Source organism: Lolium perenne, chromosome 5, assembly GCF_019359855.2.
Source record: "Lolium perenne isolate Kyuss_39 chromosome 5, Kyuss_2.0, whole genome shotgun sequence".
NCBI classification, from domain to species: domain Eukaryota; kingdom Viridiplantae; phylum Streptophyta; class Magnoliopsida; order Poales; family Poaceae; genus Lolium; species Lolium perenne.
In genome coordinates this window covers 120,630,151-120,647,707 of record NC_067248.2, presented here as the reverse complement: position 1 = coordinate 120,647,707, position 17,557 = coordinate 120,630,151, and the positions used below count along the sequence as shown (strand labels likewise).

The window sequence follows — 17,557 nt, the reverse complement described above, 5'->3', positions numbered from 1 at the left end:
TGGCGCTTTCCGTTTTATATGAAGTAGAGGTACGGACACATTAACAATTCTATTCGCAGTTAGATTGAACCCACCGTTTGGTTGGCGCGCGAGTGTTGATCATGGGATCATGGGTTATGTGTAGCATAGTTTCTTTACTCTTTACCACATAAACCATATTTTTGTTACTTTTAGGTCTCTTTGATAATTTTTAATAGACTGGCGAAATTTCATAAAAATACATATTTTTTTATAAACATATTTAGCCAGGCCTATGTGGTCTTTTGTTGCGAACAAATCATTTGTTGGATAGAGCACACATTCCATGTCTCGCAGGTGAGGCACCTTAGACGAAGATGTGAAAGGAGAAGAGACCTTACAGCAAAACATTTGCCCTAACATAAATCAAACATGTATATACCTAGGTAAGATTTGTGCATTCGAGGATGCAAATGCTATGAGGTATAACATAATTAATCAATCACTAAAATGGGTTGTTTGAGCTCACCATTACAATAAACCAATCACGAGATTTCTGTCTTGGACAACCAATATATTCTATCAAATTATGGTATATTTATCAATTCAAACATTTGAGTGATCATAGCAACATGTCACAAATGTGATGTAATTTGATACTCCACAGCCGATACTCTACTGCCCTATGGTTTGATAGGAAATTGGGTGGCCTGACAGTGTGATGGGGGCATAAGCCTAGGGAGGCACACATAGAATGCCCATCCTGCCCCTCGTGGAGGGAATGATGCCTGCATCGGGAGCCGCGACGGCCAAAGGCAAAGGAGGGGCAACCACAGAAAGCAACAAACAAGAAGAAAAAAAAAATTCACACTCACCACACACACACACATAGAGGGAGAGTCCCAGAACAGAGTGAGAACCCAAACCAAGCCAAAGCGAAAGAAAGCGGAGAAGAAAGAGATTGACGACGACGCGCAGCACCCGCCGCCGCTGTAGCAGCACCAGCAAAATCCAACTGCGCATTGCTCGCCGGCCCGCCGCCGCCGCGGCTCCGGCGCTCCCGCTGCTCCGCCACGCGCACGCACTCCTGTCGGAGGCGTCTCTCTGCCCCCCGCGCGGTCCCCACTGACGCTGGGACCAGCGCACCCCGGGTGGTGGTGGGGCCCGCCGCCGATGTCCGGCTGACGCCCCGCCGGCGGCGAAGCGAGCGAGTGCCGGGGCTCCGGCGGCGACGGAGAGGAGAGGCACCGCGAGGTCCGCGCGAAGCAGGACGGCCGCGCAAGCTTGCCTCGGCGCCTAAGGAGGCGGCGGCGGCGGCGGCGGCGGCGGAGTCCTTGTTCGGTCTTTGGTCCCCCTCCCCGTCGGACGAGCTAGGGTTTGCTCCTTAGGGTTCCGTTGGGCTGCGGGGTGTCGGAGATGGCGGTGGGGGAGGCGCTGCGGCGGCTCTGCGAGGAGGTCGGCTGGTCCTACGCCGTCTTCTGGAAGGCCATCGGCGCTGCTGACCCCGTGTAAGTCCTTCTCCACCGCATTTTTTTCCGTTCTCCCAAGCTTTCTCCTCCAGCTCGATCTCGCGAAAATCGAATCTCAAACGAAGTTCTAGCCTTTTCTCTCTCTCAGCCTCCGGCGTCTCTTTTCGCCGGGTTTCGAGCTTTCTTGAACATTCCGTTTCAGCTAGATTTGCCTCGTACGTAGTACGAGCGAAGCGTGCGCGGGGAAGATTCGTGGGATGGGGTATATTCCTCAGCGATTACTAATAAGGGCCTCCTTTCGCCCTGGGAAAGATGGCACCTGGGGAAAAAGAACGCGCGTGCGCCCGCCTGTGTGGGCGTTCGCTGATTCCTGCAAATTTAGCAGTAGGTTCTTTTGCTACATGGAACATGAAACAAAAAAGCTAGTAGCGCCTTGTCTGTGTAAATGCGTGCTACCTCCTGAGGCTTGAAAGACCCGGAATGTGCCAGATGCTCTCCAATTCGGTGCAAGCTTTTTTTGGGAGGAAACGGGGACAAGATTCGGGGGGATCATGGAGGAATGCTGATGTTACTGAATGCATTGCGAATTAAGCCTATGAACGAGCTTAATGCCTTGGGAATTCCTCTCTTGTCTGATGATTAGTGTGCATTTGTGATGTGCAGGCACCTAGTGTGGGAGGATGGCTGCTGTGGCCACGCATCTTGTCCGGATGGATCTGAGGCTTCCGAGGGTGGGTGCGAATCAGGTGGCGCCGTGTGCACCCTTGTTAGGAAGGTTATGGCATCACAGCTTCACGTTGTCGGGGAAGGGTAAGCAAGAACAAGGAACACAATTCCTTTGCTACTAGCCAGTACAATGTTCTTGGTTACCAGCTAGTAACTTTTGGTAATGGATGGCTGCTGCATTCTGCTTTTTTCAGTACCATTGGTCGTGCCGCTTTTACTGGAAATCATCAGTGGATTGTCCACGATACTGCCGGTGATCACGGGCTCAGACCTGAGGTATAAAATTCTTCTCTTCTTCGTTCTTGTGAACTGATATAAATGTAGCCCAAATTCAGTTTTGCCTAGTCCATTTTTGCTGCTGTGTCATTAGTAGCATGGAGTCCCGGAATTTATGTCGTTGCATCAATCCTTGTGGAATTGTTTTTGTCCCCACCTATTTGTTCCTTATGTGTTGATACTTTGGCATGTAGTGAGTTTAATCTACTCTTCTGCCAAATAAGTGGTCACTGGATAAGCTAGTTGCAAAAGCACACACATGGCATGTGAACAACTGGACATTATGTCAAGGTTCTGTTAACAGTTTAACATGATTTGCCAGATAAGTTTTAGCCAACCATGATGATTCTCCCATAATAGTACCTAATTGTATTTTGGTAATGTAACGGAACTTAACCTCTTGCTTTTCTTGTTTTGGATATCTTCTATTGTAAGGCGAGCTTCCGTAGTGGATTACTAAGCTGTTGTCTTTTAATGGTGATAGGTTGCTGCGGAGATGAATACTCAGTTCAGAGCTGGGATCCAGGTTAGTAGAATGATTGCCCTTGCAAGGTAGATTATTTACCAACTGTTAACTTCTGATCTCTTAATAAGTTGCTTGCTGCGCAGACTATTGCAATAATTCCTGTGTTACCACGTGGTGTACTACAGCTCGGCTCTACTAGTGTGGTAAGATAGCCAAGCTTTTGACAATGCAGATTAGTATATGTATCCTGCTCAAAATTTCTCGAAGTTCATTTCCCATTTTTTAATATGCGCCATGAGGTAGAACAGTAGGTACACTAGTACTACTTTACTTTATGACTACTACATAGTTGACTGGTCAAATATTCTGTTCTTTGGATCCTTGTATAAACTATATTCATGGTGAGGCCCTAGGAAGACCAAACCTTCATTTGTATTGGAGTGGGGAGTTGGAAAGAAACATGATCTAGCATTACAATAAATTGTTCTTGAGATAAACTATTACTATTGGGAATATGCTAGCTCTCCTGTTTGGGCTTCCAACATGTTGAGCTTATAAAATGCTTATTTTCTAACAGGTTATGGAAAATACAACTTATGTGCTTCAGTACAAGAAGCTTTGTTCTCAGCTAAATAATCGATCAAGTATGGTTGCATCTACTTCAGCTAAAAATGATTCTAGCCAGAAGGTTCAGCCACGCTCTTCGCATGGTCTTCTGAGTGTCTACCCTACAGATACTTGCTCAAAAGCCTTTAATGGGTCCCCAGTGGCTTATGAACAGTTCTATGGTGCTGATGCGACAGCAGTGTCATGTAGTACATCAGTAAACACTGGAAGGAAAGCTTCCTTGCTTAATGTGGCACACAGAAATGATGAAGCTATCGGAGATCACAGTTTATTTGCTCCTGATACGAGGTTCAGACGGCAAACTTCTTATTGTGACAGAAGAGTTGAAAGTGCCTCACAAGGCAGTGTGGTGAGCTCAGGTTTTATCTCTTCTACCTCAACATCAGCAGAAAAGCATCCATTGTTAATCAATGATGGACATCTAGAACTAGGAAACATGGAAGAGTCATCAGATATAAGAAGTCTTCTGCTAAAATCTCTCGCACGCCGTAACCCTGTTATCCATGAAAATACAAGCATGCCCATGTTGCATGGAGGGAGTGAGGTGTTGGATTTTCTGAACAGTCGTGGAAATTTTGATTTTCTCCCTGAAGGTAACAGAATAGTCAAGTCTAACTTGTATAACAGCTCAACAAGTCAAGTATTAGACCAAAGTTGTAGGTCTACTTCTGGGATGACGGTGCACAATCCAGCTATTTCATATAAAATCCCCCAATCTGCCCAACTCATTATGAAAATGGGCAGTCCCAGAAGAGACTCATGTCATGCTGCTGCGGCTCTATCCTCTGGGTCCGAAATTCAAGCTTTTAGTGGATTAAAAGCAGAGTATTCTCAGGAGAATCAACTGAATATTACGGATAATGTTTGCCAAAACGTAAAGGCTAAAGAAGTAAACGACTCCAGTTTTGCTGTAAGAATACAAGGTGTGAAGAATATGGATCGACAGAAGCTACCGGACATCTCAAGTGAACGATCTTCCTCATTTCTTATGGATTCAACTACAGGAAATGATTTGTTTGATATCTTTGGTGCTGAATTTCCTCACCTGTGCCACAATGTGGATGGCAATCTAACCTGGAACACTGCAAAACAGGAGAGCTCGCAGAGAGATGCTCCTGAATCATCAGTTTATCCTGACACCTCTCCAGTATTTGGTGCACTGGATGACGAGTTCCCCTTTTCGGGAATCTTCTCACTAACTGACAGTGACCAACTATTGGATGCTGTTATCTCCAGTGTCAATCCGGTTGGTAAGCAGATCTCTGGTGACAGTGCCTCTTGCAAGACTTCATTGACAGACATGCCTAGCACCTCTTATTGTGCCTCAAAAGAGGCAAAGCAACAAGAGTCATGTGGTGCTCCTCCTTTGCTAGTCAAGAATGAGTTGGCCGTTTCAAATTTTGTTAAACAGCCATGTTTCCTGGAGAAGACTGAGGATGGTTGTCTCTCCCAAAATAATGGGATGCACAAATCTCAAATACGCCTTTGGATTGAGAGTGGGCATAACATGAAATGCGAAAGCGGGTCAGCCTCGAATAGTAAAGGTCATGATACACCAAACAAGGCAAACAGAAAGAGATCTCGGCCAGGAGAGAGTTCAAAGCCTCGACCAAAGGACCGTCAACTCATTCAGGATCGTATAAAGGAGCTCCGGGAACTTGTACCTAATGGGGCAAAGGTATCCTCTAATTGACTTTCCAAATTTTAATGGTACTTAAGTGATTATTTTAGACTTTGATTGCATTTGTATTCAAATTGGTCATAGGCTGTAATGACAACTATTTCTCATGTCATTTGTTCTCAACAGTGTAGCATTGATGCTTTATTGGAAAAGACCATCAAGCACATGGTTTTCTTGCAGAGTGTGACAAAGCATGCTGACAACCTCAAGGACTCCAATGAATCTAAGGTATACACACATGTTAATTACAATTATTTTTACTTGCAGTTTATTACATCAGAAAGTAGTTGCAAACCTCATACAATCTTTTGCCTTGGCACTTGATAAACTTCAAACAGATACTTGGCGGTGAGAATGGTCCTCTTTGGAAAGACTACTTTGAGGGTGGTGCGACTTGGGCCTTCAATGTTGGCAGTCAATCCATGACATGCCCAATCATTGTTGAGGATCTTGACCGGCCTCGTCAGATGCTTGTGGAGGTAAAGGATTCGGTTATTATTTGTTCTTTGTGTTGTTAATCTCAATTCACATATTGTACTGCCCATTTGTTGACATTGGTATGTCTGCAGATGATTTGTGAGGATAGAGGGATCTTCCTAGAGATAGCTGACTTCATCAAAGGACTTGGATTAACCATCTTGAGGGGTGTGATGGAAGCACGCAAAAATAAGATCTGGGCACGGTTCACTGTTGAGGTAAGTAGTTCAAAGTATTATGAAGATCCATTGGTCGGGTCAGATCACACATGATTTATGTACTTGCAGAACATCCCCATATTTCACGTGTGACAGCACTTTCTTCCCATGAATTTAACTGTCTGTTGCTCCTTTGGTTACCTCCGTCACGAGTTCTTACCGGGTCTCGTATGTGCAGGCCAATAGGGACGTGACTAGAATGGAGATTTTTCTCTCTCTCGTGCGCTTGTTGGAACCTAGTTGTGATGGCGGCGGATCAGGAGAGAATCCTGATAATGTGAAGAAGCCTCTTGGGATTGCACAACACCAAATTATCCCAGCAACAGGTCATCTTAGATGAGCACGGGCATCATCATCTGAGGCATCTTTCAAGAGCTAAGAGCAGGAGCTCAGTTTACTTCTGCAATGACTAGCATCGTCAGCTCACTGAGTAGCAGGTTTCTCGTACCCATGGATCTTTCTCAACCGGGCGTGCAGAAATCCTAACAGTAGATGCATGAAGACGTCGGCAAGCGGTTTAACAAATGATCAGTAGGAAGTGTTCGGCTTGTATAATCTTTGTTTTCTGTTTGTTACTAATGTTTGTTCTCCTGTTAGTGAGTTTTGTTCTGTTGATCTAGTGAATGGCAATTCTGAGTTGATCTACTCTTACAAATCACGACGATTTGTTTTACATGTACCATGTTTTACTGGGCTACCTTTTGAGGTTTCATCCGGCGGCAATTCTACAACCATCTTCTCTGGGGCCGTTGTGCCAAGAAAGAGTAGATATGCATCTCTTACTTCCTACAAATATGTAGACAAAGCTGAATAACAATAGATTATACTAAACTAGCGACAAGTACCAAGCTGTTACATATTGCTTCAAAGCCATATTATACCGTCATATTTGTCCAGTTTTGCTGATGCAAGTTGTCCAAAATTTTGTAGGTCACATGGCACATATTTACAGTAAAATCCTGTATTTTTATGGTTATAGGAGCAATAACCGTGTGTTGTTATGGCTAGATGAAAAGTGCTCAATACATTTGTTTTTGGCAAAACAAGTAAATTTTGTTAATAATGGCTGCTAAAAGACAATTTTTTTTTCAAATTAAAACATTCTATATACAACTTCCAATATGCCAAGGATTGTAATCTAAGAGAAAGAGCATCTCCAGCCGCGTCCCCCAAACGGCGTCGGATCCGGGGGACGTGTTTTGTTCGTGCCGCGTTTCGCGGCATGTCGCTCCCTAGTCGTGTCCTCCAATCGCCACCCCTAAACTTTTTATAACATTCAAATACAGTGGCGGAGCTTCAAAGAAATTGATGGGCGGGCCAAGTGGAAAGGCGAACAGGTTTTTTTTTCTTGAATCATATCACTTCACCAGATATTAGTCAGTATTATTGGTTCTGTTGATGTTCCAATTCAAGTAAGGTTAAAGGATCAGCTGATTGTGCTGAAGGACCTTCCTCAAATTCACTTATTTCATATCTTTTTTCTTTTAAAACAAAATCATTTGTTTTTCTTTTCTTAGTGGCCTTTCTCACGGATGGTGTTTGTTGTTGCAATTTGTAAAATGTAAAGAACGAACTGAATGAACTACAATCAAATTACTAGCTTAAAATTTGGGGGAAAAAATTAGGTGGGAAGGAAATCAGAGATGAGAATGGGTTCTATTTGCTGGATTGATTCGGTTCGCTGGTCTGCTGCCAGACCAACCGGGCGGAGCGGTCGTGCCCCGTGCGTCCGGCGGTCCGGCGACCCCTTTCCCCCTGGGTCTGGTTGGGGGCGGCGGCTGGCTGCCGTGCTGCTGCTCAGCTGCTTCCCCCCACTTCTCGACTGTTCTTCTGTCCTAATTTTCTAGAAAGCCTAATTTTCTGAACCTACCGAAGTAGCGGGCGGCGAGCCATGAGAGTTTAGGAGATGAAGGCAACGAGGAAGACAGTCGCTGTAATATCCTAGGTTTAGAGGCTACAGAATGAGAGAATACAAAAGTGTGCATTGCATTCATACATAGAAAATTCGGGGAATTTTCGCGCTTTCAAATAAAATTTACCACAGTAACTGAAGTTTCACTTGACTTGCTGGAATTGAAGTAGATCATCAAGTCAAGCGCTATAAACTTCATTGTGATCTTTGCTAAAACCCTGTTTTGGGTAGATATGATTTGATCTATGGGCTAGATCGAATAAAAGTAGATTTACAACAAACAACACCTTAAGTAAGGATCAACTACAAGATCTTATAAAAGATCTCAACATGGAATTCCTTACAACAACACATTCTTTAAGAATTAAACCCTAACTTAATAATACTTAAATTAGCAACTACCTTTGTGTGTAATTTAATTCACTTCTAAATAAGGTAAACCACAGGGTTTAAAGTGCATAAAAGCCACACATTCTCATTTAAATCATAACTTATTAAATATATGGAATATCATAAAACTAAATCCATTTACATTACGAATTATAGTTCAAACTATTTGAATAAAACTAACTATGAGTATTTTGAAACTCATATGATCATGTCTTGGTGAAATCAAACACCAACTATCCAAAATGGAGGAATAACCTTCAACCTTGACCTTTTGACCAATATTATAACATAAATCCAATCATGTATGATGTGGTGCACTATCCACAAGATATTTAGTAACAAATGCCACTTGGCTATCCAAAGATAAATCATATGAGAGGATAAGGGTCATGCCACATCGGATGACAATATCTACATGACTTGCACTCCAAGCCTTGCCACCTCATGCTCAAAGGATTGACCTTAGAATATTCCAAGACATTGAGAAGTGAGAGAAGTTATAATACTAACCATAGCCATGTCTTAAACCTAGTTCTATCTCACATTGGTGATCACTACTAAAACCCTAGGGCAGATTTGAATTCCAATCCAAGTATCACTTAGAATCATAAGTAGAACCCTGCCATGCCTCATGCCTATTTAATATTTCAAATAGTGAAGTATTCCCAAAACCCTAAACCTTTCACATAGGTTCCACTCCACATAAAATATTAGGTTATAACTTGTGTATCATGGATCACAAGTATAAAACCAAGCCCTATATACTTAAAGACTGAATGCCATTTGGTGAGTAGAATTAAACCAGTATCCAAATGCTTTGCCTAAGTGAACCAAATGAAATAGCATTTTATAAAAAAGAATCACCACATGAGTAGTTGAATTAACCATGAGGAATTTAGGATCCATCCTAAATAGTTTAAGTCAAGGTTTGATTCATGATTATAGAGTTTATTCCACCATTTTCTTAAACCCTAAGACACCATCATCCACATACAATCATGAACCAATCCTATTTCATTTACCATTTGCTAAACCCTAGACATAATTAAAATATGTAAACAATCCATATTACTAAGTACTAGTAAAATCTAATCGTGAGTTTATCATGCAGAGGTTATAAATTTTCAAATCATTCAAATGGATTTAGTACCTAAACTTAAGAAGGAATTGAGATAAATATTTAAACTATATCTATTTCAATTATATATCACTAAAACACCAATTGAATTAAGTACTAAATAATTGTGGAAACAACAAAACTATGCAGTAAGTATGATTATCAAGTTATACTTATAATTCAAATATTTTTTGAACCTGTAAAGCAAAACCAGAATCAAAATTTGAATTCAAATCACAAATAGAAAACAGAAAATAAAATAGAAAAGAGAAGAGAGTGAGGAGCTTACCTATTGGACCGAAGTAGGCCACCGCAGCCCGAGTTGCCAGCCCAGCCTACAAAGGAAACTAGCTCAGCAAAGGACCAAGAGCAGCCCAGCCCATGTCTAGATACCGTTTCGCGTGCGTCAAGAATCGTGCGAGGAGAATAGACATCGTCGTCGTCGTCTCCGAGCTCGACAGCGCTGCGACGCCAGTAGGCCACGGCCTCCTCGTCGATAAGCATGCCCGGACGTCGCCTGACCTCTCAGAACCGCGCCCAACTCAATTCGCGTCCGAGCTTATCCGCGGACGAGAACATCCTTGCCAGCTAGAAGCTTCCAGAGACCGCCACCTCTCCGACCATGACCGTCACCGTGTCGAGACCACAGGGGTTCCCTTTGCCTATAAATAGGTGGAGGACATCGCCGTGCACTTCTTGTTCACCTCCGCCACTCCATTTCTTCTCAACACCCCTCTACTCCTCGATTTATTCCTCCACTGGTCGCCGGTGACCGTCATGGCACCGTCGACTGGAGCCACCCCGGAGCTCGTAGTTTGGTCGAGGAGGAGTGCCTCGTTGAGAGGAGCATCTGGGCGCAAGCAATCGTCCAAGGGAGCTAGGAATCGGCTCAATTGCATCAATCCCTTCTGCAGCACATCGCCGGAGATCGCCAATCGCGGTCGCCTCTGTCAGCAATCATCGTCGTCGACCATGCCATCATGTTCAAGGTAAGCTTGCGCATCTGAATAGCCAGATCTTGGTTCCTAGAACCCTCTGTAGCCCTCGATCGATAGTTCACCGGAGAGCACCGCCGTGGGACATGTTTTCCGACATGGTTCCGGTGATCCCCTTGCAAAACCATCACCACCACAAGCCTCAGCATGTCGAGGAGGTTCCGAACACCCTAGTCGCGCATCCCGGGAGGCCGTAAATCAGCGGCGCCGTATCTGTCTGGTCGCCGGCGTCAAGCCACCGGCGAGATCTACGTGTCCACCGCCACCTCAGCGTTCGTTGACTTGTCTTTGCCTGCATGGCAATTGACCTAGTCAATGGACCCACTGGTCAGTCTCTATGGGTAGAAATGAATCGGTATGTCTAGTGTTTTCAAGTTATTTAAAAATCCAGTTAAATACTAAAACTTTGCCAAAATTTGTAAAATTCATTTTAGCTCAGAAAAATATAAATAATACTCCCTCCGTTCCTTTATATAGTGCCTATAGATTTTTGGCATTTGTTTCAGAATATAAGGTTTTAGCTTAGCTTTTCTTAATTACCCCTCCCCGTTCAGCTCCCAAATCGTTCAGCTCCCAAAAATTGTTATGGTAAGTTATAAAGATATGGATTTACCAAATTTTACGTTGATCTCAAATCGTTCAGCAAGGGGTCTTGTGTAAGAAATACTCTTGCGCTAATTTTCGTGCCAAAAAACAATAGGCACTATAGAATGGAAGAGAGGGAGTATATCAAAATGCTCACAAAAATAAACTCTATTCAAATGAAATATAAAATAAAAATGTGTGTCAAAATAAAAATTCACTTATTTTTATCTTTATTAATTATGTCTTTCCAATTGTTTTAAATACAAATTGAATTCAATAAATAGTTAAGTTTCAAAAATTAAATTATAATTATTCAGAAAGTAAATAAAATGTTAAGATTAATTTTTTTAATCATCTTTTCATTAACTTAAATATTAGTGGTATTTCATAAACCCTAATTTGCAAATTACTATTTTCCATTTTCTTTAAGTGATAATAAAGTAAGAAAATATTAAAAGGCTAATGTTATTTTGGGTAATCCAAAACTTGTTTACTTAAATAACTTTAGTTAACAAGTTAAGTACTTTAAAACTTAATAACAATTGTTAAACCGTAGTTTTTAATTAAACCTAAATAGGAGTTACCCTAATTATGAATTCTTGTGAAAATTAATAAAATGCTAAAACCATTATTAATTTTGTTTCAAGGTAATTAGTGACCACATCTCTTTTGTCAAATATCATTTTAAGAGTTGTACCATAATTACAAACCCTAGCTCTAATTTAAGTAAGACCTTGAACCCATTATTTTATGTGTTCATCATAAATTTCTTCAATTCTAAAACCCTAGGGGTTTAGCCCATGTGATCATATAAGATTCATCTATTCCTATAGAACCCTAGTTAGAAACAAATGCATGCATAATCATGATCTACTAAAATAAAACCACATCACTTTATATGTGATCATCATTTCATGTCCCTACTTGTGAGTAAAACCTATATGGTCCACTAGTGCCACCTAGATGCAAACCCTAGCTTTTTAATTAGAGTATTGCCATTGATCACCACTCTGTTATACCACACCATTAGGATTAACCTCAACCATCAAACCCTAGTAGAACCATAGTGATGAACCCTAATACCAATCTTGTGTAGTAATGCATATTATATGCTCCAATTCAACTAAACCCTACCTAGGAGGTAATAAGCCACTTAGCTTAGGAACCATTAGAAGTTACTTAGTGAAGCAAATGTGAAACCATAGTAAACCTAATAGCTAACTTATGAAACCACTGTGATAACCATCCCTTGATAGAATACCTATTATCAACCATAGTAACAAACCTGTCTAGATTTGCTACATACAGACCTATTATACTTAAGAACTCAACTAGTCCCATTAGAGCACTAAATGAATCCAATAGTAAACCCTAAAAGCCCATAGCTCCTATTCATAGTAGTTCTTGTTCTTATTTAATCTATTCTTCAAAAGTTATTCTTTTAAAGTACAAATGTTAATCAAACCATAGAAGCCATAGTTCTTATTTGTAATACTTATTAGTTCTTAATCAACATGATCATCAAAAGTTATTCTTTTGAAGTATAATACGTATAATCATCAACCATGCATCATAGAACTTAAAATTGACAACTGTTCTTTACATATTGTTCCACTACTATTCTTTGTGTGTATGATTGTTATGATGCATCATATCACTTGTCTATGCTATAATATAACCAAACCCTAATAAAAACCTTGTTTGAGAACCATCCTAAAAGTGCAACAAACCCTAAAGAAATCTTTACAACTCAACCAATCCTAAATCATCGGGATTAAGTTACACTCGGGATGATTGCATCTTATAATATGCATTATAGCATCTTTGCCAGTTCTTTAAACATTGTCATTACCGGACAATGATGGTATTTCAGAATTTGGAGTTATCACATATCGAAGCTTTTGCTTGCATAATCTTGCAGTCAAGAAAGGCAAGTTCATCACTTGCTCATGTCATTTGATTATTTTTATCAAACTATATGCAAAGTACTATACTTATCACTCATGCATTGAAAAGCAAAATATTATTTTACAATTATGAATATGACTATGTGGTGGGCAATGGAACCATGGTATGTGTTGATATGGTGGAGGTTCCATTGCATGGGTTCATTAACCTAGGATTAAGTACCAATGCCGTCCAGTGATTCTAGCGCCGTACATATCGCGTTAACTATAAGATCTATAATGGCTCTGGGGAAGTCAGCTGTACCTTTTCCCTCCTGCACGCCAACATACTTGATAGAGCCTGGCTGGGTGTTGGAGATAACACTGCAGTAGATTGGGAAATCCTTTATAATCCCCATCCGTGTGGATGAGAGGCTCTATCGTCTATGAAGGATTGTCCGTAGTACACCTGGGGTAAAGCCGTATGATCGGGAGATGTCTACCGGGGGTGTACGGATGGACAAAAGGGTGGGTTTCCAGGGTCGCGGAGAAGGCAGTGATTGGCTTGGACCTTACACTTGGCCCCACACCAAGGAAGTGTGGACGGGAAAGATCACCCGATTGATATCAAGGATAAGTTCTCTTATGGGAAAAGTAACGCACCTCTGCAGAGTGTATTGAATTGTGACTGTCACTCCCTGTTCCGGGAAGGGAACTGCGAACGCAGCAGGAAAGGAACTCCACGAAGTTCTGTTCAACCTGTGAAGACTGACGGGCATAGTTTTCAGAATAAAATAAACCTTTTGAAGAAATGTTTATGAAAACTTGCATTTGCCTATGACTTTCTGGTCTATGGCTGTAGCTAGTGCATGATACACCTATTTCCTAATATGAACTTGTTGAGTACGCTCGTACTCATCCCACTCTTAAATCCCCTGCTTAGCTATGGAGTCATCGGAGGAAGAACTACCGTGGAACTCGAAGACAAAGAAGTCAACTGCAACAAGATGAAGAATACAATCAAAGAAGTCAATTGAGTCAACTTCTGCATCGGTTAGAGTGGAAACCTAGACTAGTAATAGAAGGGAACCTTTCCCTAATCCTAGCACCTAAGTAGCTAGAATTCTATAGCAAGCCAAGTAGCTCTTAAGCTTGATTCAGCAATAAGTTAGATTACGAGTCGTTCTTATGGAGCTTTATTTGAAGTTTTACCTCACTGTAAAGTAGGAGGCTGTGTTGATCTTCTATAAACAGTTTGTGTATCCTTCTATAGACATACCTTGGACTCGCATATGTTTCTGTTGTACCACTCTGAGAGATGTAATATGAGTGGAACGGTGTTTCACTTGTGTTATGTCAACGACTTGTGTACTACACCATGCAGTGGTACGTTGGGTCACCACAACTGGTATCAGAGCAAATGCTTTGACTATAGGATTAAAACCCTTTAAAGGAGACATATAGGATTGGTAGTGTATATAGGAAGTAGTCTTAACTAAGTCAACTATGTTAAACCAACTTTTCCTTTGACTTGAGATGGGTATTCACTTGAGAATAATCCTGACACACTTGAGTCAATATTTCTTATCTATTCTTCTTAAGTAAAGTTAGTTAGTTGTCTTGCTTCATTCCAAATTAGTAGAACACCATTGGAGCTTAAGATAATGGGTGGTAGTAGACCATAATTGGTATGCAATACATGGTAGTCCAAAGGGAGGATACAACCATAAGGAAGATATCCTATTGGGAGAAGTATACCAATACAAGTATGGTTAAGTAAGAGTCATTTGAAAAGCCAATTGACGGACATCAAGTAAAGGAGATAAGTTATATGAGGTAGTATATACCTATGATGAGTCAATCATGGGAGGTAAGGAAGAGTGATAGGAGTTATATAAGTCTAGTTTTCAAGGTAGATTTGGTAATAATATATGATTCACTTGAGAGTCATGATGTGATGGAGTAGAACATCATAAGTGAGTTAACAGAAGTATGATGAGGAGTAGGATTTAAGGAATAGTTCGAAAACTTAGGCCTTAAAATCATGTTAACTATGTCAAGTATGCTAGAACCATAGTCCTTAGTTTAAAGAAGGCTTATCTAGAGCATATCACATAAAGAAATCCTAGAGTTATAGGTGGTATATTCTAACAACTATGTGGGTAGAGTAGTCATGCTATAGTTTCGAGAGATCATGTGAGGTTAGTTTTCAATTGAATGGAAGGTAAGTTAGTACTTTCCAAGGAAATTAGGTGGATCACAACTATCCTAGACCAATTTTCTCAAGTTTATTTGATTGCAAGTGAGCAATCTAAGTAAATACTAAGACAAATAGTAGTAATCCATATATATGTGCTAAGTATCACAACCTAAACCTATCTTATGTGGTGTTATATACTACACATCTGAGTCTGATGTTTAGGGATGTCTTACCCAACTATTTTATTCAGGCATATAAGGATGTGTATTATAAGTACAAAGCTGAATCTTCTTGGATTTTATTGGATTTTCATTGTTTGACTAGATCCATACATGAAGTTTGACTTTGATATGCAAATGCATGTTGCAATATCAAACTCTTACTTGATGTTATAGATCTAGAGGGTAAAGGTATTCGTGAGAGGAAGTGACGAAATTCTGAAGATTTTGAAGACAAGATGAAGGTTCACTAGCAGAAGGAACTAAAGTTGTGGGAAGCAACGACAACAATCTGAAGGAAGGACCAATCAAAACTCACTTTTATCCTTAATTAAGGAGTACGTCAACATAGAAGTACTATGAAAGTGAGAAAAATAGTGAATATGGAGCAGTAGAAGTGGGGCCATATTCATTATGGAAGAAGGGAATGCAAGTGAAGTCACTTAAGATACTATTTTCATCGTGTCAACAAGTGGTTTTCTTGCAAAACATACCCTATAAGAAGGAGAATGGGCAGGTGAAGTCGCGGTCGAGGTAATAAGACCGCAGCTGATATAGGTTAAACATGAAGAGGATGCATTGGAAGTGAGGTAGATCTTAACTAAAACTATAAAAGTATCTGCATCTGGTAGGTAGGTGTTGACTTGAACCATAAAATAGTCCACAACTGGTATCTAATAAGCCACATCTGGTGCTAGATAGTCTGCAGCTGGTACCAGATAGTCCGTATCTTGAACATTTCTTTACCCTAGAAGAAAGAGGGTATTCTGTAGCTGGTATTCCGTAGCCTGGTAAACATTTAGTCGGAGGATTCACATCGGATACCCACAACTTTGTGGATACACCGCAAAGAATTCTTCGTGAGACTCTAGAAAAGTAAAAAACCTAAACCATACTTAGACCAACTATCTAACCTTGGAGTTTAATGATTAGAAGAAAAGGAGCTTAAAGATCATTAGTAAACTCCAAGGGGGAGAGGAAGGCTGAAGGAGAAGTATTATGATATGATTGGGAGTATGAAAGACAAAAAAAAGGTCTGAACTGAGAGGAAGTTCGATCTTATTTTAATAAGGTTGTAGGGAAGTACCCATATAAAAGTACTCTCAGGAGGATGTCAGATCAGAAGCCGATATTCATATCTCGAAGAAGTAAGGGTTAGACCCTAACTTAAGCGGGTAATTAATAATTACTCGGAAGTAAAAGAGCTCAAATAAGTCTAAGATAATGAAGTTGAATGAAGAAGATGTCGGAGGACAATCAAAGCTTAAGAAAGCTTAAGACCGAAGGAGTTTGACCATACCAAAACATAAGCCTATTAGAAAGATTCCTTTCATGGAACCTAAAGAAACCAAAAGGAGGATAACTAGCAGAAACTAGAAGCCATGATTGGATGGACTAAATGAGTCTAATCCATTCATAGGAATAAACCACCAGGACCATGTTTATTGTAAATACCTTACTAAGTACCATTACTTTCGTTATGGTAGTAAGGGAAAACAATACCCTACCTTAAAAAAAATCTTTTAGAATTAAGGTTTGGGCACCGCAGCTGGTACACCGTAGTGCCATATTACACCGTAGCTGGTACAACCAAGTTTTTGGGTACCCGGATAGGAAGCTATCACCACAACCATTAGTAAATCCCATTAGCATAAGAAGATGTCCTAATACAAGGATCTTTGAAGAATAAGACTAGAAGTTTAGAATGTTAGAAGAAATCCTAGAATTAAAGGAAGTATCAGTGCCAGACATTAGAGGACTCCAGGAAGGACCTGGATAAGGGATATATCCAATTATATCTAATGAGATCACCATGGAGTTTGAAAGTATTGTGATCAGTTCAAGTCAGTTCCACATTCTAAAACATGAGAGCGTTCGAACTTCGGTGCGAAGTTCAGTTTAAGGGGGAGAGGCTGTAATATCCCAGGTTTAGAGGCTACAAAATGAGAGAACACCAAAGTGTGCATTGCATTCATGCATAGAAAATCCGGGGAATTTTCGCGCTTTCAAATAAAACTTACCACGATGGCGAAGTTTCACTTGACTTGCTGGAATTGAAGTAGATCATCAAGTCAAGCGCTATAAACTTCACTGTGATCTTTGCTAAAACCCTGTTTTGGGTAGATATGATTTGATCTATGGGCTAGATCAAATAAAAGTAGATTTACAACAAACAACACCTTAAGTAAGGATCAACTACAAGATCTTATAAAAGATCTCAACATGGCATTCCTTACAACAACACATTCTTTAAAAATCAAACCCTAACTTAATAATACTTAAAAGTTAGCAACTACCTTTGTGTGTAATTTAATTCACTTCTAAATAAGGTAAACCATAGGGTTTAAAGTGCATA

At 40.6% G+C, this 17,557-nt stretch overlaps 1 protein-coding gene across 1 annotated transcript; it reads left to right on the top strand.

Annotated features, from left to right (window-relative positions):
• Nucleotides 1-860: 860 nt before the first annotated feature.
• LOC127299754 (transcription factor LHW) lies at nt 861-6,629 on the top strand. Its single transcript, XM_051329801.2, has 10 exons — nt 861-1,466; nt 2,091-2,237; nt 2,348-2,429; nt 2,914-2,955; nt 3,039-3,098; nt 3,473-5,200; nt 5,330-5,431; nt 5,542-5,682; nt 5,773-5,898; nt 6,077-6,629. Exons 1-10 carry the CDS (start codon nt 1,375-1,377, stop codon nt 6,236-6,238), a joined length of 2,682 nt encoding a protein of 893 aa, XP_051185761.1. The 5' UTR covers nt 861-1,374; the 3' UTR covers nt 6,239-6,629.
• The last annotated feature ends 10,928 nt before the right edge of the window (nt 6,630-17,557 follow it).